This window comes from Podarcis pityusensis (genome assembly GCF_964106645.2).
Source record: "Podarcis pityusensis genome assembly, chromosome: 11".
NCBI lineage: Eukaryota > Metazoa > Chordata > Lepidosauria > Squamata > Lacertidae > Podarcis > Podarcis pityusensis.
Genome location: NC_138036.1, coordinates 58,746,781 through 58,770,031, shown reverse-complemented (window position 1 = coordinate 58,770,031; position 23,251 = coordinate 58,746,781). Strand labels below are relative to the sequence as shown.

Below are 23,251 nucleotides of genomic sequence, written 5' to 3'. Positions count from 1 at the left end.
AATTGTTTTTATAATTACTGGAGAATGTGTTTTATTATTATTAGTTATAGTTTTATTTGTTTTTAACCTAAAATTAGCCACCTTAAGATTTTCAAAAGAAATCCAAAATGGAAATGTTTCACATAAATGGAACTAGGACAATAATTTATCGCTTCAGATAAGATGTTAACTGGGTAGGATTTCAGCTATTAAAATTAATATCCTTCCAAAAATGTTATTCTTATTTCAAAATATCCCAATAATTAACAACACTTGATGCTTCAAACAGTGCCAGAAAAATATATCAAGGTTTATCTGGCAGGGAAGGAAGCCCAGAATAAAACATAAAGTCATGACTGGTATAAAAGAAAAAGGCAACACTCTACTGGACTTCCAAATCTACTTTGAGGCATCATGTTTATGGTGGATAAGAGACTGGATATTGTTAGAAAATATCAGAGTGTTGAATTTGGAAGGGCATAATGTACAATTTGGGGGGCATGTCTGCCTATGGTATGGGAAGGCAAAAAATTATAAAACCTTTACAAATCATGTGATCAGAAAAAAATTATACAGAGTATGGAAAAGTACAAAAATCTATTAGAAAAGAAAACATCAATGTGAAGCCACTGCAAGGAAAAGAACCAATATGGTTAAAAAGGGTTAACATATAAAGAAACCCTAGATCTTACAGGACAGGAACCAAGGTGGGAAAAAATATTAACGGATTGGTTGCAGATACATTAGATTAACGAACTGTTTACAATAGATTAAAAATTTGGATTTGCAGAACAAAAATACCAGTTTACAAGAGATTTATTAGATAAAAAAGTTAAAGTATTATAAAAAATGTACAAACTGCTGCTAGAGTGGTAAACAAAAGAGGAATTTGTGAAATCAAGTATGATTGAGTGGGCACAGGATGTAGGTCATAATATTAATTATGAGCTATGGGAGAATTTATAGGCAGTAAATATGAATTTTACAGTGTGTTACGCATTAAAAGAAAATATTATGAAAATGACCCATAGATTGTACTTAACACCTGCCAAACTAGCAAAAATGTTTAAAAAAGAAAAAGGCAAATGTTGGAAATGCAGTGAAGTAGAGGGATCTTTTTTCCACATGTGGTGATCCTGTAAAGTAATCAGGGAATTCTGGGAAGTAATTTACAATGAATTAAAAAACATATTCAAAAAAACCTTCCCAAAAAAGCCCGAGACATGGGATATAAACTTTTGCTATATATTCTGCTTCAAATCTTTTAACCACAACTGAATAACTCTTAAATGATATATTAAAATTAGCTAGGTCTGTTCTACAAGCAGCAGTAAGATAACTATAAGCTGATTGGTAAATAGTGTGATTTTTCTGTGCCTAAATGAGTACCACACCTTTTCACCACTTAGTCATCATCTTGTTGAATATTTATTCAAGATGTTAAATCTGTCCCCTACAGACTTTGGCTATGTACAACTATTAAAGACCACCATTTGAATGTTTATAGAGCCTTATATAGAGTTAAGATAGCTTCCAGAAGATCTGAGGTTCTGCCCCCCCTTAACAAAAGCCTGCCCCCCAACAAAAATCCTGGCCAATGTGCCCACCCCCACCATCATACGGTAGAAAGGTAGCTGTTTAAATGCTTTGTTTGTAAAAAGAACATGTTTTATTTATAATTTTTATAATTTATACAAAATACAATTACATAAACTGATAGGAACATAATGAAATATTGTTGAAGCTGAAAAACGTAGAATCATGGAGCTGGAAGAGACCCGAGGGCCATCTTTCTAGTGCAACCCCCTGCAATGTAGGAAACTCAGCTCAAGCATCCATGACAGACGACCATCCAACCTCTGCTTAGAAACCTCCAAGGAAGGAGAGTCCAGAAACTCCTGAGGGAGATGCATCTTCCATGTATTATAAAAAAGTAAACAACACTTATTTGACCCCAGTTATTTGACACAGGGGGAAAACCTACACATATAGTCCAAAATGCACACAGGGAGTTCTGTATATATGGGAGAATTTTTGAAAGCAAGTGGTCCTCACTGACCTGGTGCAAAAAGATCTTGTCATTTGGAGGAGCCCTGGCTGCCTAGATAAAACACTATGGGACCCCACCCTACCTAGGAGTAAGGCCCACTGAACTCAGTGTGGTTTTCTTCTGAGTAGACAATTATTTACTAGATGCAAGTCAGCACCAGCACCAGACTACCCTGCTTGGCTAGGTGCTGGGTGGATTGCAGATTGCAGAGTCAGGCCCAGGCTGCCAGCAGGTCCAGCACTGGCAACAAGCAGCTCTGGCTCGCCCAACCCTACCCATTGCCACCCCACCGCTGCCCTTACCTGACCTGGGGGTTCTGGACTGTGGACTCTACTGGTCAAAATGGGAGGCTTGGCAATCGTCCTCTCCCTCCAGAAACCAACCATGCTGTGGCCCCCATTTATGCATTTTTCACCTGTGGCCCCCTTGGAATATCCTGGGGGCCCCCATATAGCCCCTGGTTGGGAAACACTGCTATAGAGGGAAGTGATGGGCAGATGGGGTTAGAATCATAGAATCATAGAGTTGGAAGAGACCACAAGGGCCATCGAGTCCAACCCCCTGCCAAGCAGGAAACACCATCAGAGCACTCCTGACATATTGTTGTCAAGCCTCTGCTTAAAGACCTCCAAAGAAGGAGACTCCACCACACTCTTTGGCAGCAAATTCCACTGTCGAACAGCTCTTACTGTCAGGAAGTTCTTCCTAATGTTTAGGTGGAATCTTCTTTCTTGTAGTTTGGATCCATTGCTCCGTGTCCGCTTCTCTGGAGCAGCAGAAAACAACCTTTCTCCCTCCTCTTTGTGACATCCTTTTATATATTTGAACATGGCTATCATATCACCCCTTAACCTCCTCTTCTCCAGGCTAAACATGCCCAGCTCCCTTAGCCGTTCCTCATAAGGCATCGTTTCCAGGCCTTTGACCATTTTGGTTGCCCTCCTCTGGACACGTTCCAGTTTGTCATGTCCTTCTTGAACTGTGGTGCCCAGAACTGGACACAGTACTCCAGGTGAGGTCTGACCAGAGCAGAATACACTGGCACTATTACTTCCCTTGATCTAGATGCTATACTCCTATTGATGCAGCCTAGAATTGCATTGGCTTTTTTAGCTGCCGCGTCACACTGTTGGCTCATGTCAAGTTTGTGGTCAACCAAGACTCCTAGATCCTTTTCACATGTACTGCTCTCAAGCCAGGTGTCCCCCATCTTGTATTTGTGCCTCTCATTTTTTTTGCCCAAGTGCAAGACTTTACATTTCTCCCTGTTAAAATTCATCTTGTTTGTTTTGGCCCAGTTCTCTAATCTGTCAAGGTCGTTTTGAAGTGTGATCCTGTCCTCTGGGGTGTTAGCCACCCCTCCCAGTTTGGTGTCATCTGCAAATTGGATCAGGATGCCCTTGAGTCCATCATCCAAGTCATTGATAAAGATGTTGAATAAGACCGGGCCCAAGACAGAACCCTGTGGCACCCCACTAGTCACTCTTCTCCAGGATGAAGAGGAACCATTGATGAGCACCCTTTGGGTTCGGTCAGTCAGCCAGTTACAAATCCACTGAGTGGTAGCATAGTTATTAACTGTCATAGGTTCATTAACTGTCATAGGTTCATTAACTGGGGAGGGTAGCCCATCTAGGAGAAGGATAACTCTGATCCTAAATATCTGCTTCCTTTCTTCTTTGGGAGAAGAAAAAGCTAGGGAATAAACCCTACACAAATCTGGAGTGGAGTCCCTTGTGTGCCTCCTTCCAGCAATTTCCGCAGCCAAGCTGGTGTCAAATGTATTTCTCTGCTTTGCTTTGGACAACATCAAGGAGGCTGAGAGGCAGATCTTGTTGTCCGGGCAACCCAGGACCTCCATACACATTGCCCAGTCTTGTACACCAGGGACGTCACTTCAGTCTCTCAAGACAGATGGATGCCAACATTGACCATGGTTATATCAAGCACTCATTTCAAACTTAAACAGACAATTTTATTTGCGTAATTTCTTTTCCAGAGTCACTAGGGATCAAATTAATTGAAAGGCAGTTACGGTGTGTTCAGTGTGCACAATACAAACACAATGAAATAGGAATGCATCATTTAATAAATTGGATTAATTGATCTAAAACCTATTAATTGACTAAAAAGTTGCTCTGACTTTTTAAAAACTGGCAGGAGTTTTTTAGAATATACAATTTTAAATTTAAGTACTACTAAAAACCAAAATTCTGTGTTTTTTTACTTCAGAAGTATTTGATTATGTTTGCACGTGAGTGAAAGCAATCAATCAATAATAATTTTTCTGTAACATACCAGACAACCTCTTTCCAAAGGTAGACTACAATTAGTGGATGTATAGAAGTTTACAGCCAGGATAGTCCATCAGTTTGAAGCTACCTGCACTAACAAGGAAATGTTCTGAGATGAAGTGATTGCACCCTAATATTTCCTGCTTCCATTTTTTTCTGAAATCTGTGGTTGTTTGAAGGGGGGGGTAGGGTGCACCATGCCAGTCCTCAGTCCTTGCCCATAATTAGCATTTGGACGCTGGAAGAACATGAAATAAATTGCATCTATCCATACTGCCTTTGTTACCAGTGCTTCTTTGTGGGAGTTCCATTACTGATTTTATGACATGCACTCTTAAAAAGCATCTGCATTCCTCTGTTCACCCCCAAATTGTGATGCCCAACATCAAGCTATTTTGCAATTCACAATTGTTTATTTTCCCTGCAACAAAATGAAAAGGTATTGTAATATTATAGCTACATGTTAAATTATACAGGGTAGTGGAATCATCTCTTCACAGGTGTGTGTAGGGGGGTGGGGGTGGAAAGCTGTGATGGTGATATGTGATCAGTTGGTAGATGGCCAACCAATACCAAGTCCATATTTCCTGTCTTTGGCCACTCTCATAACAAATGTGTTTAGAGCCCCCAATTTTTAGTCCTTGGAGCTGCTTGGCATAAAATTACCTTATGAAAGTGCCAAAAGATAGTGTGAGAGAGCATTCACATGTAATGCTAAGTCATGATTTAGCACTACGTGAATGAGCCTAAACACCTCCCAGGCTCATGTGATCTTCCTCCTCCTCCTCCTCCCACCACCACATGGCTTAGAGGAAGACTTTGGAATATTTTGCTTGGTTGTTTCCTGAAAACTGGGAATTGTGGTTTAACATTAACTGTTATCAGTTTCAAAGCATGCCACATTCAAACAATGAGTTATAAAGCTGGTTTGTTGAAACAGTCTGATTAGGCTCTGTCATAATCTCCTCGTTGCCTCACCTTGGGCAGTATTCAGCTAAGTTTTATTAAGAGTAAACCCACTGAAATTAGTTATTGTAAATAGGTGGTTCATTAGTTTTATTAGCTTCACTCTGAGTAGAACTTAGTTGATTATAACCCCTTATGTTAATATGGATGGGCTGTCTTGTGAGCTTCCAGGCGGAGTGGAGGTTTGAACCTGCCTTTCCTACATCCAGACCCTCCAAACTTTTATACTGTACCCCTTTGTCACATTGGCTCTTGCTAGCCATCCACCCCTGCAGGTTAACATGGATATGAAAGACTTCACTGTGTGTGTTCTCATCAAACTGTGGTGTGCAAATGTAACCTCAGAGGCATAAATGTTCTTTATCACAGTAGTGCATACCTATCGCTCCTTCCTTTCTCTTGTAATGGTGCAAGAAGATTTTTTTTTTTTTGCGGGGCGGGTATAGAATCAATTATAAGCTATGGCATTAGGTTGTGGTTTTTTAAAAAGAAAAGTAAGGGCCTAAGTTTACTTCTGTCCTCTGTGTCAGGATTTGCCTAATGCGCCTTCCGTTTAACAAATTGGACAGCTGGCACTTCCTCTGAAATATTTGAGGAGCCTTCCTTTAAGCAGTTTATGTGACGAGCCTTGAATAATTCATGCACGACAAATGATTAGACAAGCCCTCGTCTATCTGGCTGAATTATTCTGCATGTTTGCTGAAGCAGTAAAGCGGGAGAAGAGCATTTCCTCCTCCAGAGGGTTTTACAGTGGTAGTATTGACCCACCCCTAGTTATTGGGTTTCAGCCTTTTGTTGACATTGTTGTAAATGAAAGCGGCCTGGACAGGCCTTGAGCAGCTGGGGTTGGATAATTGTGAAGGATTCGCTGCTTGTTGCTGTTACCCTCACTGTTTGTAGTGGGTTGTTTGCTTTGCCTTGTGTTGAACTGTTGACAAAAGCATTAGATACAAATGGGAACAAATAAAGTGGTGAGGTGCCAGGAGGGCTTGGCAGACATGGAGGTTTACAGGCTGACTGAAATGAGGGCTGTCGGCACTTAATCTGGATGGGAAAGTGTCTAGAAGGTGCCTAGGATGTTTGACTTCTCTTTTCCCTGCTCCCTCTCTCTGTCTCTCCCCCCTTCAGTTGCTGTTTGCAAACAAAGGTGGTAACAAAGCAAAGAAGAATCGCTTCTACCACTTCTGAACTGTATGTGTTTTACTTTGATGGAGTTCCTGCTCTGACTCTGGTTTCCCTTGTGAGAGAATCTGGTTTGTGGCAGGCAAGGGTTAAGCATTTAAGAGAGAGGAGGGGGAGTTGGGAAAGTGCAGGAGATGGAGGATTGGAGAGAAATGGGAGGTGCAGGATTAGACTAGTATCCACCAGAATGGTATAGCCAGCAAAATTGAAGTCATTTACTGGAACGCTTTTAATTTGGTTTAAACAAAATGCTCTTTTGTATATTCAAATGGGGAGTAGCTCAGCTGTTGTGGAGCCAGAAAATTAATGGTATTTTTTAGTGAAATAGCAGAAAACCATGTCAACAACATAGCTGTGGATGATAATGCTGGAATTTTTATTCATGAGGAATTATCAATGCAGGTTACTGGACAGCATAGTGTGACTGTGAATGACTGAGCATGAGGAAGCGGCTGTCCTCCTGCAAAGACAGTTTCATTTAGCTTTCCGAAAGGAGGATGGGATTTTAATTCTCCCTCTTCCATTCCTCCTATGCTTTGCAAAGTCAGAGGGGACTGGTACAATCCCCCTGCAGGATTAGTTGGGTTTTCCTTCTGGGAGTTATGGAAAAAGCTCAGAGTGGCAATTTCTTAGGAAAATCAGTAGACCTGGTAGATTTCAAACGGCGGCACTGGCTGGTGTGAATGGTGTGACAAAGGATCAAATGCACTTAGGGAGACTTATTTCCAGTAAAGGGGGTCTTTCTCTTAGATCAAAGCACCATAGAATTGTAGAGCTCAAAGGGACCCCAAGGGTCATCTACTCCAACCCCCTGCAATGCAGGAATCTTAACTGAAAACGTCCAGTGAAGGAGAGTCCACCACCTTCTAAGGGAAACTGTTCCACTGTTGAACATTTCTGACCGTCAGAACATTCTTTCTGATGTTTAATTGGAATCTCCTTACTTGTAACTTGAATCTATTGGTTTGAGTCCTACCTTCCAGAGCCAGAGAAAGCAAGCTTCTTCCATCTTCCATGTGACAGCCCTTAACATACTGGAAAATGACTATCATATCTCCTCTCAGTCTCCTCGTTACCAAGCTAAACATACCCAACTCCCTCAACTGTTCCTCATAAGGCTTAGTTTCCAGATACTTGATTATCTTGATTGCCCCTGTCACTTCATCACCCTCAACTTGTCAATATCCTCCTTAAATTGTGGTGCCCAGAACTGGACACAGTACTCCAGGTGTGGTCTGACTAAGGCAGACTAGAGTGGTGCCAATACTTCCCTTGATCAGGACACTATACTTCTGTTGATGCAGCCTAGAATAGCATTAGCTTTTTTTTGCTGCATCACATTGTTGACTCATGTTAAACTTGTGGTCCACCAAGACCCCTAGATCCTTTTCACATGTACTACTGGCAAACCAGGTGTCTCCCATCTTATATTTGTTCAGCTGGTTCCTCCCATCTAAGTGCAGAACCATACACTTGTCCCTGTTGAAATTCATTTTGTTACTTTTTGCCCAGTTCTCCAGTTTGTTAAGGTCATCTTGAATCCCAATTCTGTCTTCTGCGGCATTAGCTACCCCTCCCAAGTTTGGTGTCATCTGCAAATTGGATGAGTAACCCCTCAATTCCTTCATCCAAGTTATTTATAAAGGTGTTGAACAACAATGGGCCCAAGACAGATGCAAGGGTTTTATCTGTGCTGTTGCTAATGTATAGAAAGGGGTGGTAAGTTGTTAGACTCCTAGAATTTGGTCCATTTGAATGGCAAGTTGCAGTAGCTTTTTATCTACAGAGGGTCACATGGACTCAAGTTCAAGTTTGTTTCTTCCTTGACGCACGGTCAAGGGCAGTCTTAGCAGTGAGTCCTTAAGAAGCATAACTCCTGATCAAGGCCACTGTCTCCTGGTATTTAAAAGGGGGCAGTTGGGCCTTGCCTCGTAAATAGTAATCACCCTTGAATTGCCATTGTAGCAGCATCTCGAGAAGCATCCCAAACTAGGATACATACTGCTCACATTTGAAGATAGATATCTAAGAATGTGGTTTCCTAGACAACCTTGATGAAATGTTAGCTTTTGCAAAGATCTAAACCCACACCAGAGACATTGTTATCTTCGTCCCTGCTGGGTAATTTGTACACTGCAATAGTTTGTTTGGAAACATGCCTGTTGTTCCTTAAAATGGTACTTAATGTTAGATTAGAGAACAGAAGCTTCTCCCCCCCTTCTGTTTATATCATTTCATTTCTGAACCATTTAAAATGAAGAGCTTGAGCATGTATAGTGTTCAGAAACCTTTCAAATGATATTTTTTAAAATAGATAAATTTCAGCATGAAAATGTTAGGAATGGAGCCAAGGAGGGGGGAAAAGCTTGGCTCATTCCATACAGCTATAATGATAATATATTATATCCCCTTTCCCTGAAAGTGATTCTAACAGCTGAGTTGAGTCTGGTGAATTTAGGAGTGCATGCCAGAACACTGTTTTAGAGAGATTACTGTAGTCTGTTTTTAACAAAAATGAAATATGGATTCCATTATGAAGTACTTACCCCGCCCCCCAAAATAAAGACTTCTCAATGTATCTAAAGAATAAAACAGAAGGTTGCATGTTTGAATAACAGTTATCACGCTTAACACGTTGGCAGAATGTGGGAGAGCACTAGACAACGAAACCTGTTTTTCAGCTGCTCTAGTTTGAATTAAAAATTTATTGGCCACTCGTTGCTGACATTAAAACATTTCTAGCCAGACAGGCTTGATCATGCTTTTAACATCTAAAAATTTAACTGAGCACTCTTTCTCCTACCAAGAATAGAAAGAGAAAGAGGCAAGAGCTGTTCACAGAGCTGCAAAAAAATTAGGTGTAGGAAATCATGACTTAAAAAAAGAAAGGCAAAATGGATATTTTAATGTTGAGTTCCTTTGCGAATGGGATATGCAGGGTTATAAATTATGGAGCACTCTTCCCCACTTGTGGCTTTCAGGTGGAACTGGTCCAATAGATTTCATTGCCACTGCCACACTCCGCCTATGGGCAGTGCCAAGTGGTAAGCTTCCTTTTTTCTTTCAATCAACATTTCTAAAGCTACGTTAAAAGTGCCACCATTACCAGTATTTACAAATAAGGAGGCTTGTGTTGCAAATCTCTAGCATATTTTGAAGTAGGTATGAGGCTTGGCACCCTTTGAAAGTAAGCTTTCCCTTCCCTGTGAAAGATTTGAAAACTATCCTCAAAGAAGATCAGTAGTATCAACTGCAAGCTAAGCTATACAAGTAAATTTCTGTCAACTGCACATAATTCAAAGAAAATATCTGTAAATTCAACATACAATTGTTAGGAGATGTCAGGTTTTAAGAACCAGTTACTTGTACATTAGGTGGAATTGTAAAAAAAAGTATACTGAAAACAGGTTGTATTAGAGTTAAAAAGTACAGGATATCAACTAACTGTTAGGTTAAATACAAGGTGACGTTGAAAAATAAAGCATTAAAATGTATATCTGAATGTGCTAAAGGTGGTTAGAACAGACACAGGACAACAATGGGGAGAGGGGGAACCAATGTACGACAGGCCAGTCAAAATGGACCTTATTGCTAGAAGCTCCTCCTGCATTGATGATGTGTAGGGACTGAATCATAGAAGACCTTTACTGGGTCCTCAGAATCTGATAGAGGTGCTTTTAAGCCCCATTCACAGAGTAGCTCCTCTGCTTTAATAAGGAGTGAGTCAAAAGAAATGCAAACAAAAGCTGGGAGTTGTCTTTCTCTGGGCAGGTCCAGTGTGGTTTCCAGAAGTGGTTCTGGAAGTGCAGCAGCCTCACACTGGTAGTCTTTCTCTCTGCCTTGGCCTGTAACCTCCCAGCCAGAGGTAAATTCAGCATTCTTCTTGGCTTTTGTTGGCTTGTATCCCTGCCCAACAAGGGAAAGGATATGCTGGTTCTTTGAAGGTAGAAGCTGCACCCACTGCAAAGCTCCCTTCTCTGAGGATGTATAGCCAACTCATCACAGCAGGTCTTTAAGAGTTACAGATCTTGCCTTCTCTAGTCTATGGCTTTCACCACATGAAATTGCTCCGTTGGATGAAATTGAGCGGATAAAATGATAGCGAAGATTTCTTTGTTGCTGCCACAGGAAAGACCAGCAGTGTGTTCTTACCTGTGCTGAGTCATATTCATTATGAATCTTCTCCCATTTACATTCCAGTCATTGGCCCTGCCACTTCATTACCCTTAGTTTCCCGGAATCTCAGGAAGCCAACATGGCTCTACAACTGGGTCAGGGGCATTTGGGAGACAGCATTTGACTTAGCAAGACCTGAGAGCAGTAGTGCTCCACCCACCCACAGCTCTGTGGCGTTTCTGTGAATACTTGAGGGGGTTTTTGAGGGTCATTTGCATGTCTATCCATGTAAACCAGGCATGTCCAAAGTAGATTTTGGTTGGTGTAATCTGGCCCCTCAACAACTTCAAAAAACCTCAAAAAACTCTCAATCCTAAAAAAAGGTCAACAACTTTGGTTTGGACACCATTGATGTAAACAAAACAATTCTCCATCCCATTCTCTTGCAAGACGCATAACAACTGCCAGTTTTAAAGCATTATATGTAGGGTTCAGTTATGCTCAGGTGTGGTTTATACGATAGAGTTTGGTGATCCTTGTTACATAATACATATTTGGTCTCATGACTGAGCCCATCCTTTTAAATTACTGACCTGGAAGAGAATTTCCCTTGGCTTCGTTTTGCTGCATTATCCTCTGCACTGCAGCCCTAGTGACCTTCACTCTCCCAGTGTTCTGGGGATCTACAGACCTCATGCCGCATTAGCAGAAATTAGAAACAAGGAAGTAGATAATGGTTGTTTATATTGTCCTTTGCATGAATACAGTTGGTTCTGAATAGGCATTTTTACAGCCTAATCCTGTGCACGGGGACTGTGAAGGAAGTTCCATGGAGTTCAATGAGACTTACACCCACTTCAGAGTAGATAAGATTGCAGCTTTAGTAAATGTTTTAGTAAGACACCTCAGCCTTTCTTAATTTCTGCTTTCACTTATTCCCCCCCCCCCCTGCAGCTTCTAAGCAGCTCACTACCAGGCCCACTAGGGGGCTACTAAAATATGTAGCAAACATTTACTGTAGCTTTAGTTTTGTTTATTCACTTTTTTTTTAGTATTATTGTCCTTTACTTCCTTTAAGCTGCAATCCAAACACACTTACTGTATTGAGGAGTAAGTTCCACTGAATACAAAGGCACTTGTTTCCAAGTAAACAAACAAAAGTTTACACTGTTACAATTTATAGGGATTGGTTTGGCATCCTATGAAAGCACCCTGGTGGTAAACCTAATCAAAATGTTACGCTTCTCACATTCTTGGGAACTTGACTGTTTTTTGGTGGGGAGGGATAGACTTAAAAGTCTTGCTTTCAGTTTTGTTACACCCACACATAACTACTGGCCTTGAGTAGTGAGTTGTAAGGTTGCTCTAGACCAGGCATGGCCAAACTTGGCCCTCCAGATGTTTTGGGACTATAATTCCCATCATCCCTGACCACTGGTCCTGTTAGCTAGGGATGATGGGAGTTGTAGTCCGAAAACATCTGGAGGGCCAAGTTTGGCCATGTTTGCTCTTAGACAGTCTTGTGAGATGTGTCATAAAAAATAATTCTATTGTCAACTATAGTTGCTATTAAAAAACAACTGTGCCAGGAATTCCTTTCCTGTCTAGCATTATTAGCAGTGTGGTGTCTGCCCTTTACAAATATGTCAATGTAGACTGACTGACTGCCTCCATGCTAGTACTTTAGAACCATAGAGGGAAAAGGGGCAGGATTGGTCCCACAAAAACAGCCATTCTGACTTCTGTACAAATTGCTCTGGTGGACAGTTCACGCCTTCCTGAGCTATGTGCCATGTAAACTTCATATAAGTGTTACTCTTATGTCATGAGTAGGATACGCACCAAGCTATCGTGGAATCCCTGAGGTGGAGAAGAGGAGACTCAACACCCCCCAAAAAACCACATGGTACATGTTGCATTGAACAAAGCCATCATTTGAAACCTCAAGGTGGTCACAACCTTTAGACCTTGTGTTTTTTTTTCTCCTGAAAGATGTTCTGTACCTCCATTACATCAAAATAGGTGCCAGTTGCCAAAACACCTTGCAAAATGACTACTGAAAGAGTTTCCAAACTTCTCGGCAATTAGGTTTTTTAAAAAGGAAAGTTGTTCTGTAGTTGTCCCTGTCTGATCTTGCTGATACAACACTTCACTCCCTCTTCCCTTCTGTGACATTGCTACTATCCCCTTCACAGTCCAAGTCCTTTTTTTCTGGAATAATTAAATCAGACTAGCTACTCTGCCTGGTTTTTCCCTTTCAAATGCTAATATAAATTCTGATTCCATCCCAACATAAATTTTATAACTTTTTGTTGTTGTTTATCCAGTGTGTCTCGTGCGCACAAATGTTCAGTGTTTATCTGAAAACATAAAGATGCATCCCAGCTCAGTCGTGAGCTTTCAGTCTCTGTCAAACTCAGTTTATCATCTGTGAGTCTAGAATATTAACTTTTCTCTCTCAGTAGTTGTGGGGCGATATCCATCAGAAAATAAAGAAGGTGCCCATAGCTAGCTCAAAATTGGTCACCAAAACCAAGACTAGATAGAAAATTTCAGCCCCATGGTTTATGGGCTGCATATTTATCCTAAACGTCTCTTGCTGCAATACAGCTACTTTCATGCTTGCATGGAGACCCGTGTGTGCAACAGTGTACTGTATTGTTAATTCTAAGCAATTTTTGGTATTGTTTGTCTGGAACAAAAACTTCCTTCATTGCCATGAAACAGAAGAGTCTATACATTTATTTTCTCTGTCTGTATTCATCTTCCTGCTAAGAAATGCCTTTTATCACATCCTGTGCCTTTATTTTTATCAGCCTTCCCATGATGCTATTCCAGTGATCTTTCGCCTAAGCGTTGCTGCTGTGCTCTTCATTTTCTTTCACTGACTGTACTTCAGCATGGTTGGTTACTTTCACCCTCCATTGACCCTTGTAGGTTCAGTAGCAGCTAGGCCTCACCTGCGTTAGATCCCCTTAGTCAATGATTGCAGAGGAAGCTGTATGTTAAAGGATTAATTTTAAACTTCCACCTGTGTAGCGCAAGGTAGCTGCCCTTGCTGTTGCTTTAAACACCTGTTAAGCTCGCCTTTGTGCACTTGTGAATCAGGAGGGGCCAGAGAATCAGCAGCCCATGCTGACAGAATTATGCTGCAAAATTGGCTGGTATTTTTTGACTTCCATTGTGTAACCTGATCTGTCTGTACAAATGCTGTGTGTGTTTGTGTGCGTGTTTAACTGCACACATTGAAGCGAACCTGCAGACAGCTTAGCAAGACCCTCCAAATTAGTTAAATGTTTATATATCGCCAGCCTTACAACTATGATTAAGCATTTACGCTTTCGGTTTTCCTTTTCACAGCACTCTGCTTTGTTTTAGGTAAGAATAGTCTAATTAGTTCAGTTTGCTGTTTATGGGTAAACAAAATGGCCAGCGTAGCCTGGTATCTCATGTCTGGCGATAAATTGATAGCCAGGGGTTTTGTTTTTTAAGTGAGAGCTGCAGATGTGATTCTGAGGGCAAGTTGTTCCAAGGGTGACTGAGTCAGTAAGACTATTTACTTCTATTAAATTTAAGGCAGCAATACAGAACCTGCAGTTCTTCAAATGGTGTTGGACTCCAGTTCCCATCACCCCTGACTATCAGCCATGCTGGCTGCAGCCGATGGAGCTGGAATCTGAGTCCGGACAAATCTGGAGGGCCACAGGCTCCCTCCCATGTTTAATGTCTCCTAAGCTGCATTCTGCTTCTACTGATTCCTCCCACCCCTTTTCTCTCTTTTCCTGGAGCCTAAAAAACACCATCGTTAGAAGACCTGTGTGAGGGCTTCTGCTTGTGCAGTGGGGCTTTCCTCCCTCCCTGCATTCCATGTACTCCCACAATCGGCTCTCAAGGGGTCGTGTGAACCCCCAGAACGGCATGCAGGCGCAAGGGAGGAACTGATCCATCTGGCAAGTTGATATGCTTGTGCAGATGGAACATTCAACACAGCACAGTATTGAATTTGACCCTCCATGTTTCCACCCTCTATGTTTTAACTATTCAATTACTAGTTGAAGTAGATGCTAATGGAAGTAGAACTGGTGGGTTCCTGTTGTGCCTCAGCAAGGAGGCTGTTCCACAGAACAGGGACAGCCTTGGGGATCCCAGTGGATGAGGGTGCAGGGTGTACATTTAATCCATCAATTAATCATCCAGATTATATGGGCTAATCTAGGCATAGAGCATCCTTTCTTGATATAGCAGAAATCCCATGGATCCTTGGAATTCCCCTCCCATTGTGTAAGATTGCCATTTTGTCAGTGATTTGCTTTATGTAGACTTCCGATCAAAAGAAAAAGGAACTTTATATATTTTTTGCAAAATTATTTTACTTCTATTGTTAACTACCAGAACTAAACATTTGTATTCTGCTATATTATATAGGACACTGTTTTCTGTTAATTAACTTCATTTAATCAGCAATTAGTGAAATTAATTAGTGGGTAAAATGGCATATAAACATCAAACACTGTCTGTTTAAATCATAATTTTCATTAAAAGTAATGATTGAACCCTTGCATTACTAATATCAAACCAATTATCTTAAAGAGCCAATGTGAGACAAAGTGATTTGTACTTGAATTTTATAAAATGCACAACTCTAAGGCTGCAATCCAGAAACGGGCAGTCTTAAAGCCTCGTTGAAATCAATGAGATTTCTACACAAGTAATATGTAAAGCTACAGTCCTGCAACACTTTCCGGAGATTAAGCACAATTGAATGTAGTATGAGTTACTTCAAAGTAAACATGCATAGAACTTTCATACAAGTCTGATTGAATTAACTGAGGCTTAAATGTGTCTACTTTCTCTGGAGAGGACCCAAAAGCTGCACTCCTAAGCACACTAGGAGGTCTGTTCCATTGGAGAAAGTGAGATTTACTTCTGAGTAAGCAGGTCTAGGCTTGTTCTGGAAGTCTTGTGGAAGGTTGTGCTCTGGAGAATAGGACCCAAACCAATTCAAGTTACAAGAAAGGAGATTTCGACTAAACACCAGGAAGAACTTTCTGACAATGAGCTGTTTGACTGTCTCCTTCCTTGGAGGTTTTTAAGCAGAGGTTGGATGGTGATCTGTCCTGGATGATCCAGCGGAGAGTCCTGCAGTGTTTGGGGGGTTGGACTAGAGAACCTTCGGGATCCCTTCCAACTCTGATTCTATGATGACACACTGCAAGCATAAAAGGGACATTCAGTTTGAACTCCTTTACTGTATATATTATGAGTTCGCACTCTTTCTTTGTTGCTATTTAGACTCTTAAGCATGTGGCTTTGCATATGCTGAATGATTATACCCAAATGGCCCAGAATCCTCTTGTGCGGCAGCAGTTCCTAGAATATCTTCAGAGTGGAAATGAGAGGCAGCATAGTAGGCTCAGCACAAGTGCATATTCAGCCAAGTTGCCTTTTCTTCTGAGGTCATTTTCCTGCCATGCATACTTGATCAATTTTTTATTGTTGCATTTGTACTTTGAGCAGACTTTATAACACCAATAATGTCATTCAGATAATTATATTATAATTGACCATCGGGATGAGCATCCTTGGCTTTTACTATGGTTTGTTTAATACCCCGGGATGGTCAATTATCTCATAATCCCCACTTTGTTGGGAATTGATGATTTAATTATTGCACGCAAAATACATCATTGTCCCGGTGTTGTAAAGTTTCACAAGGGAATGATCACATTTTGAGTCCTCAGCCTTATTGTGTGGGAGGGTTCTCAGTTGTCCTTAGTCATTATTTCCAGCTCTAATTTTCCTGAATTCCCCCCCCCCCAACTTGGTCCGCCTGAGGTTAACTGTCTAAGACGCTTTGCCAAATGGTTGAACAGTATGGAAAGCTTGCTTTAACTGGAGCTTTATTTTGCTGTACAGTGGTACCTCAGGTTAAGTACTTAATTTGTTCCAGAGGTCCGTACTTAACCTGAAACTGTTCTTAACCTGAAGCACCACTTTAGCTAATGGGGCCTCCTGCTGCTGCTGTGCCACCGGAGCATAATTTCTGTTCTCATCCTGAAGCAAAGTTCTTAACCTGAAGCAATATTTCTGGGTTAACGGAGTCTGTAACCTGAAGCGTATGTAACCCGAGGTACCACTGTATTGCCTTCTCCTCCCTTGTTGCACTTTGACCCACATATGCTAATGTAAGTAATATTCAGTGGACATTGGGGGGTGGAAGGGTAATAATAATTCTTGGTTTGCAGTAATTTAAAGTACTAATTACGGCAGGCAGGCAGCATGCTGATGTTTGCCGTCTTGCTGGTGAGATATTTATGGCTTTCTAGGAGGGTTTCGCCCTTTGTGATCAGTAAATTTTAGGATAGGCAGGCCATAGGTGGCCTTTGCTTCCAACAGTGACTGACACCCCACAATTGCATTAAGGGACATGGTGCCAACTCCCTGCAGTGTGTTCATCTGGTTGCTCCTGTTTTTTCCAGCACACCCCCCACTTCACCTCTGCACCACTTCCATTCCAGCTGGGGGCTGTATGTAAAAGCTTCCATCCATATGATTCTCCTAAGAGTGTGCTTGGCATACCACCCAACTGAGGCCTGGGGGCCATGTGTCACCTGAATGATATTCAAAGCATGTGGTTGAGATACCATGTTATATGGATGCAGGCAGGCATAGCAGCATATCCACAGAGGGGTGAGGTGGGGAGCTGCGCTATGAGGTTATGTGTTAAAGAGGTCTTAGTCATGTCAAATAAATCAATGAGAAAAACCTCTAAATCAGTATGTAAAGACTGATCTAGTTTCCAGTGTCCATATTTTGTTCTAAAGATCCTCCTGATTTGATATTTATATTTCGTTTCAAATTTTATTTGATTTTCCTTAAATTATAATTACAAATAACAAAGGTAAACATCTTTTTTTCTTAATAACTACTCTGGATTCCATAAGTGCAAAGTCATAATAAGTACAATCACATATTTAGTCAGTATATATTTTACAATATTTCAAATATCTTAGGTTTTAAATAACATGGTCTAGTATTCCAAATATTAATACAGATTTATCTGTTTTTATAAATTTGTTTTGCTTCTATTTACTTTTAATTTGTGTTGGGAGTTTCTTTGCTTTCTTGCATTTCCACCATAAATGCGGGGGGAGGGGATACCTTGAGTATTAGATTTACATTTTCATCTTCTGATGCTTAAATTTTACAAGCGGCCCCAACCTCACTACTGCTCTGCCTCACCCTTCTACCATCCTGTTTAGGGCAGTGATTCCAGTTTGGGAGGGCAGCTCCATTGCACTGACCCCCACTCCATTATTTTTGAAAGGCATGCAAATGAACTGCCTTCCCAACACCAGCCACACCTTTTAAAAACATCAACTAGGGCACGACCAAAAAATATGCACAACTGCTCATGTGTACAGCCAGATGTCAAATGGTACTGACATTTCAAGGTCTTGTCCCAAGCTTGTCTTTTCAAAAAAAACAACAAAAAAAACCCCTTTCTCCTTGAAATTGGAAGCAAGCAACATTCCGTATAGTTCTAAGGCAAAATTTCTATTCTCCACTGGCACGTATTTATTATCAGACCTAGGGTATGATTAAGTGAAAATACTTTCTACTTCATCCACTTGGTCACACTAAAGTTTCTCCTTACACTTCTGTACCCAACTGCATTAAATAATACTTGTTTATGTGAATCAACCGTGTGCGTGTGTAAAAAAATCAGTTTGATAACACTGTAATTGCCCTCACCCCCACTGAGAATTAGTCTTTTGCAGTAATTGATGTGGTGGATCATCACCACCCACCCATGTTACCTCTAGTCGGTCACATTGCTTCTGTTTACCGGGATGCAGGCAAGGTAGTGCGGAGGTTGACATGAAGCACTGGGTTGGTTTCACAGATGTGTTTGCACCACAGCAGCCTCATTCCTGCCTCATCCTCTACCTCCTGATAAGCAACAGCAACGTGACCAACTGGACACCAAGTGAGTGACAGTGTCCCACCATGCCACCTGCCACTGGTTTTGTGTCGGTGCCAATGCTTAAGAGATCTCCAGCTCCCAATTCCATCCAAGACTAGCACTTTCCTGGGGAGACAGAGTGACTACTAAAGTAGTTTATGCTGTAGGTTTGCAGTGGTTCACTTTCTCTAAATCCCTGTATTTAGGTTACACTCTAAAATTGGGATAAAGTGGGGTCATATAGAACAATATTTTCAAGTGTATGTATGGACCATTTTTTAGGTCATGTATAGACAGATGCTAGGCAGTATACATTGTCCCAGTGTGTGGATCACCCTTTAAAGAGCTAGCCATAATTTAGCTGCTTTATCATGCTTCTAGGGTGCTCTAAATTATAACGTTATTAAGCACCAGAATCAAAGATTAAAAGGGTATTTGTAGCACTGAGGCTAACTAGATTGAGAAAAATTGAAACCATGTGGTTTCAAATTTATGAAAATAAATACTTTCGTTTAAATCAGTACCATGGTTTACTCCTCCCTCTTTAGCCATCATTCTAATTGTCATTCAGCAATTAGTTTTCTCCTTATTGCAGCCAATTACTTAGAGAGAGAGAGAGAGAGAGAGAGAGAGAGAGAGAGAGAGAGATGAGTCATAGTAAATTGAATTCAAATTATAATCTGCCTTCTCTCCATTTGTGGAATGAAAATAAATGGAGCAGGGGTATTTTTAAGACATGCATAAGGGTATTTGCATAAAGCTGCGGGGAAAGCTCTAGGTTTCTACTAGTATTAGGACAAAGGGGAAAGGATCTGCCCCTAAATATTGCTACTCAGAGATGAGAGGTAGTTAACAACTTCTTTATACTGATCCCAGCCCACTTCTTTCATTAGATCCTTGACTAGATCCCTGTGTATTGCATCATAAGGTAAATTGGCGTATTTTTGGTGGAGCAAAGAAACCTAGTGTGAGAATGGGATGCATAGATCCTGATTTGCAAGGTTAGACCAGATTTGTGTGTTTCTTTCTGGTGTGGTTACTTTCCCTGCTCCTACCCACGTATTTTCTATTTGCATACATTGCTGGTGCAGTATTGGGCTGGGCAGTTAAGAAACTGCTCCTGTAGCATAGCAGTAACACACAAATGACTATATAATCTTGTGAACAGAACCACAGCTTCTGTATACAGCTTATGTTTTCCTTGGGCAAAACAGTGCAACATTAGCCTTCTGTTTTTAATATGCAATAGGTGTTCACACATGATATTCTTCTTGACTCTGGGAAATAAAATCAAGCACTTGGTGTGTAAACATATAAATGAATAACTCCCTGAGGCTGTTTAGGTAAAACATGTATAAAACATGTATAAAATCCTGTCTGTTTTTAACTGCTAAACAAGTTGTAGTGATTTCTGTGGGGCTTTCTGCAAGTGTGTTAAGCACCAGGGTACCAAGATGATCATTTGAGATTATAGTGTCATAGGAAAGAACACCCAGCATTCTTACACATTAAAAGAAGCATTAACGTTGAAGGTGTAGTTTTCTTTTTAAGTAAAATAGTTCAGAGTCGTGTCCCCTCCCCACTATTTTTTGTCTGATCTGGATTTTGTGTGACTTAACAAAATAAAATTCTTACTAGAGGGCTGCTTGCTTGCTTGAAGTCATACAACCACTGGAATTACAGGCCGTGTTCCCTTTATTAGGACTCCACTTCTACCTTTCATTATGAGGTACTAACTTTCCTGCACCATTGAGACAGCAAGAAGGCTTATTCCCCCGTGTTTTCAATGTGAAATGACAGCAGACGTACTAGCAAGAAGACCTGCTCATGCAGTGCTAACCCCCCCAGCCTGCTCTTTCAAGTGGCACACTGGGGCAGCTACCCACAAACTTACCAACTTGAGAGTAATCACCCCTTTTTTTCTGCTTCCCTCCATCAGGATAGTAAAGTGCTTATCAAAGATTAGGTCCTCAGGAAGAGACCTGGTGTGTGGAAAGGTCGCCTGACGCTGTTCCCCATTCACAAGACCCTGTTCACAAGATCTGTTGCAGCCTGCTGTCTCATGAAGTAGATATGGGGTTGTTTTGCAAGTGAGCCCTCCATCCCACTGCTTACAGTGGAAGACAGGCAGAGATCTGCTTGTGACTAAGTTCCACACAGCCTGATGCTTGACATGGCTGGCTAGATTATTTCCAAGTAGTTCATGTGTTGCTCTAATACTGTGCCAGGAGCAGAACCGTTTGCATCTATTTGTTGCGGAAGGAAATATGAGACCCTGTTTGTGGAGATAGAGCATTAGTTGTTGGTGATCTTCTCAAGGATGAGATATAAACACTTTCAGTCACCTTTCCTCCTCTTTTCTCTGATTTCAGAGCTCATCTGTGTCTCCATCAGCCAGTTTCAGAGCCTCTGAGAAGCACAGAAACTCAACAGACTACTCCTCTGAAAGCAAAAAACAGAAAACAGAAGAAAAAGAAATAGCAACTCGCTACGTGAGTGAAACCGTCTGTATTCTGAACATTCCCAAATGCACCAAGGCTTCTGCATCTACTGCCGCCTCCTTCTCATACCCGAGAAGGGCGATAGGGCAGAGATGGCTCCAGCTCCTCAGTGAAGGATCGTGCTGGGGCATGCTAGGGCATGTGTTCCCAGTGAAGGCAGCTGTGCCATATCTTCTGTTCTAGATCATCTGTAAGGGCCTTTCAGGAACCAGGGAAGGGAGATGGGTTGCAGTTGCAGAGGTGGCAGATGGTGTCATAGGCAGTAGACTATGAGCAGAGCCGTAAAGGCACTTCCTCGTAAGGGGGGGGGGGGGGCTGTGCTTTTACAAACTTGCCTTTGTGGAATTCTGACAACACCCCTAATTGTGAGCCCCTAATTTAAGTACTGAGTTTCAGACAACTGGTCAAAATTGTTTTATCTCAGGAGGTTTTTCCACCCTGAATGTTTCTCAGATTTCTACATTAAAAAATAATGAGATTTTATGTTCTTTGGATTTTAAATTTTGGAGGTTTAATATTTTAAATTTTGTATCTTTGTTGTAAGCTGCTTTGAGACCTATGGTGAAAAAATAGGATATATATATATATATATATATATATATACATAATGTGCATAGCTTTAATAAATAGTCACCTTCTAAAAGAGGCCAAGAGCTATTTTTTCTGCTGTGACCCATGGGCACTTCTGTATGGCCCACCTAGCATGTCATTCGTTCATCGTTGGCCCTTACATTTTTGTTGTCATAATCGTTTTGGCTGTGCAGTCTTCGTATTTGAATAAAATATATATTGGTTGTGCAAGAAGTTACAGACCTATAGAATACTTACTCATTCTTCTTCACTGCAGGACAGTGATGGTGAAAAGAGTGACGACAACTTAGTGGTTGATGTTTCCAATGAGGTATGTTCAGTATCACTTTTGCTACCATCATTTATTGGGCTTGCTTCTTGAATACTTTGGAATTTGTTTTTGTTTTGCTCTGCTTCTCTTTTGAGAAGGAAAGGATAAATTTCTTCTCTTCATCAGACCCAATGGGAAAGCATCATCACTGTCATGTCCTCTGGGCTGGAAGTATGTTTCTTTGGCAATTTCTGCCAAAGGCAATAGTCAAAGGAGACATATGTCGCTCGTCCAACCTACAGCAAATAGGATGCCCTGATTATAATTACAGTTTGTTTTCAGGATCCTTCATCACCACGAGGAAGCCCAGCACATTCTCCAAGGGAAAATGGCTTGGACAAGACCCGTCTACTCAAGAAAGATGCACCAATTAGCCCAGCCTCAATAGCATCTTCCAGCAGCACTCCTTCCTCCAAATCCAAAGAACTTAGCCTTGTAAGTGACTATACAATCTATGCCCATGCTCGTATCCCTGTGTGCACTGCTGGGTGCCTAAATAGAGAGGGGGAAATAATGAGATGTGCCCCAGTTGCACATCTTGATACAAAACTGCCTTCAGTGCTTTTCTACTTTAAAAAAAGAAAAAGCACATTGAAACCCAGGCTCTTTTTAGGTGATAGAGAGGGTTTGTTCTGCTAGCAGTGTCTGAAAATGATGTATATGCCTTTATTGTGATATATTTTTTTCATGCCAGGAAGCTTGCCATTCTGTGGATAAATAAGAGCACACAGGGGTTCTTTGAATATTTTTTTTCTATGGCAGTTTACAGTAAATTCAGCTCTCTACTTGGACGTGATTTGCTTCTTGGCTTTATTTGTATTACTGGGCTATGTTCAACTACAATCATTTTCTATCTAAAAAGTAATCTGTCATTTACAAGAGCCTTTCTTGACTTGCATAACAAGTCATAATTCAGAAAAGGACTGCTTGCAAAGCCAGAATAATGTGTTTCTGTGTTTGTACATACATATGCACATATGTGCACTGTGTGTGTGTGAGAGAGAGAGAGAGAGAGAGAGAGAGAGAAGAAAATGTCATGCCTTGCTCACATTTTTCTCAGAAAGACTGTTCTTGCTCTTCTCACACTGTTGTCTAGAAGGTGCAGAGAATTGGAGGCAAATTTAGAAGTAGCCCTTAGTGCAAAATTGGTTGTGCAAAATCCCAGGCAGAATAAGGAGTTGGCATGTGACTAGTGACCTGAAACAGGGTATATGCATTTTTGCACCCCTGTTCCTATGTTACAGTGCAAAGGTAGGGGAGGAAGGACTTAGGCAAGCACCATGTCTCCTCACCTCC

At 41.1% G+C, this 23,251-nt stretch overlaps 1 protein-coding gene across 6 annotated transcripts in view; it reads left to right on the top strand.

The window, feature by feature from the left end:
• The window catches only part of LOC308458034 (transducin-like enhancer protein 4), a 128,713-nt gene that overhangs the window by 91,904 nt on the left and 13,558 nt on the right, over positions 1–23,251 (top strand). For all 6 annotated transcript variants that reach the window (XR_013977155.1, XR_013977156.1, XR_013977157.1 and 3 more), the window contains 3 exons: positions 20,926–21,045; positions 21,902–21,955; positions 22,238–22,390. Coding sequence is in view for 1 of the 6 variants with exons in the window: in XM_080972570.1 (XP_080828696.1) it covers positions 20,926–21,045; positions 21,902–21,955; positions 22,238–22,390 (327 nt within the window). In the remaining 5 variants the exon portion in view is untranslated. The remainder of the gene's footprint in view (positions 1–20,925; positions 21,046–21,901; positions 21,956–22,237; positions 22,391–23,251) is intronic.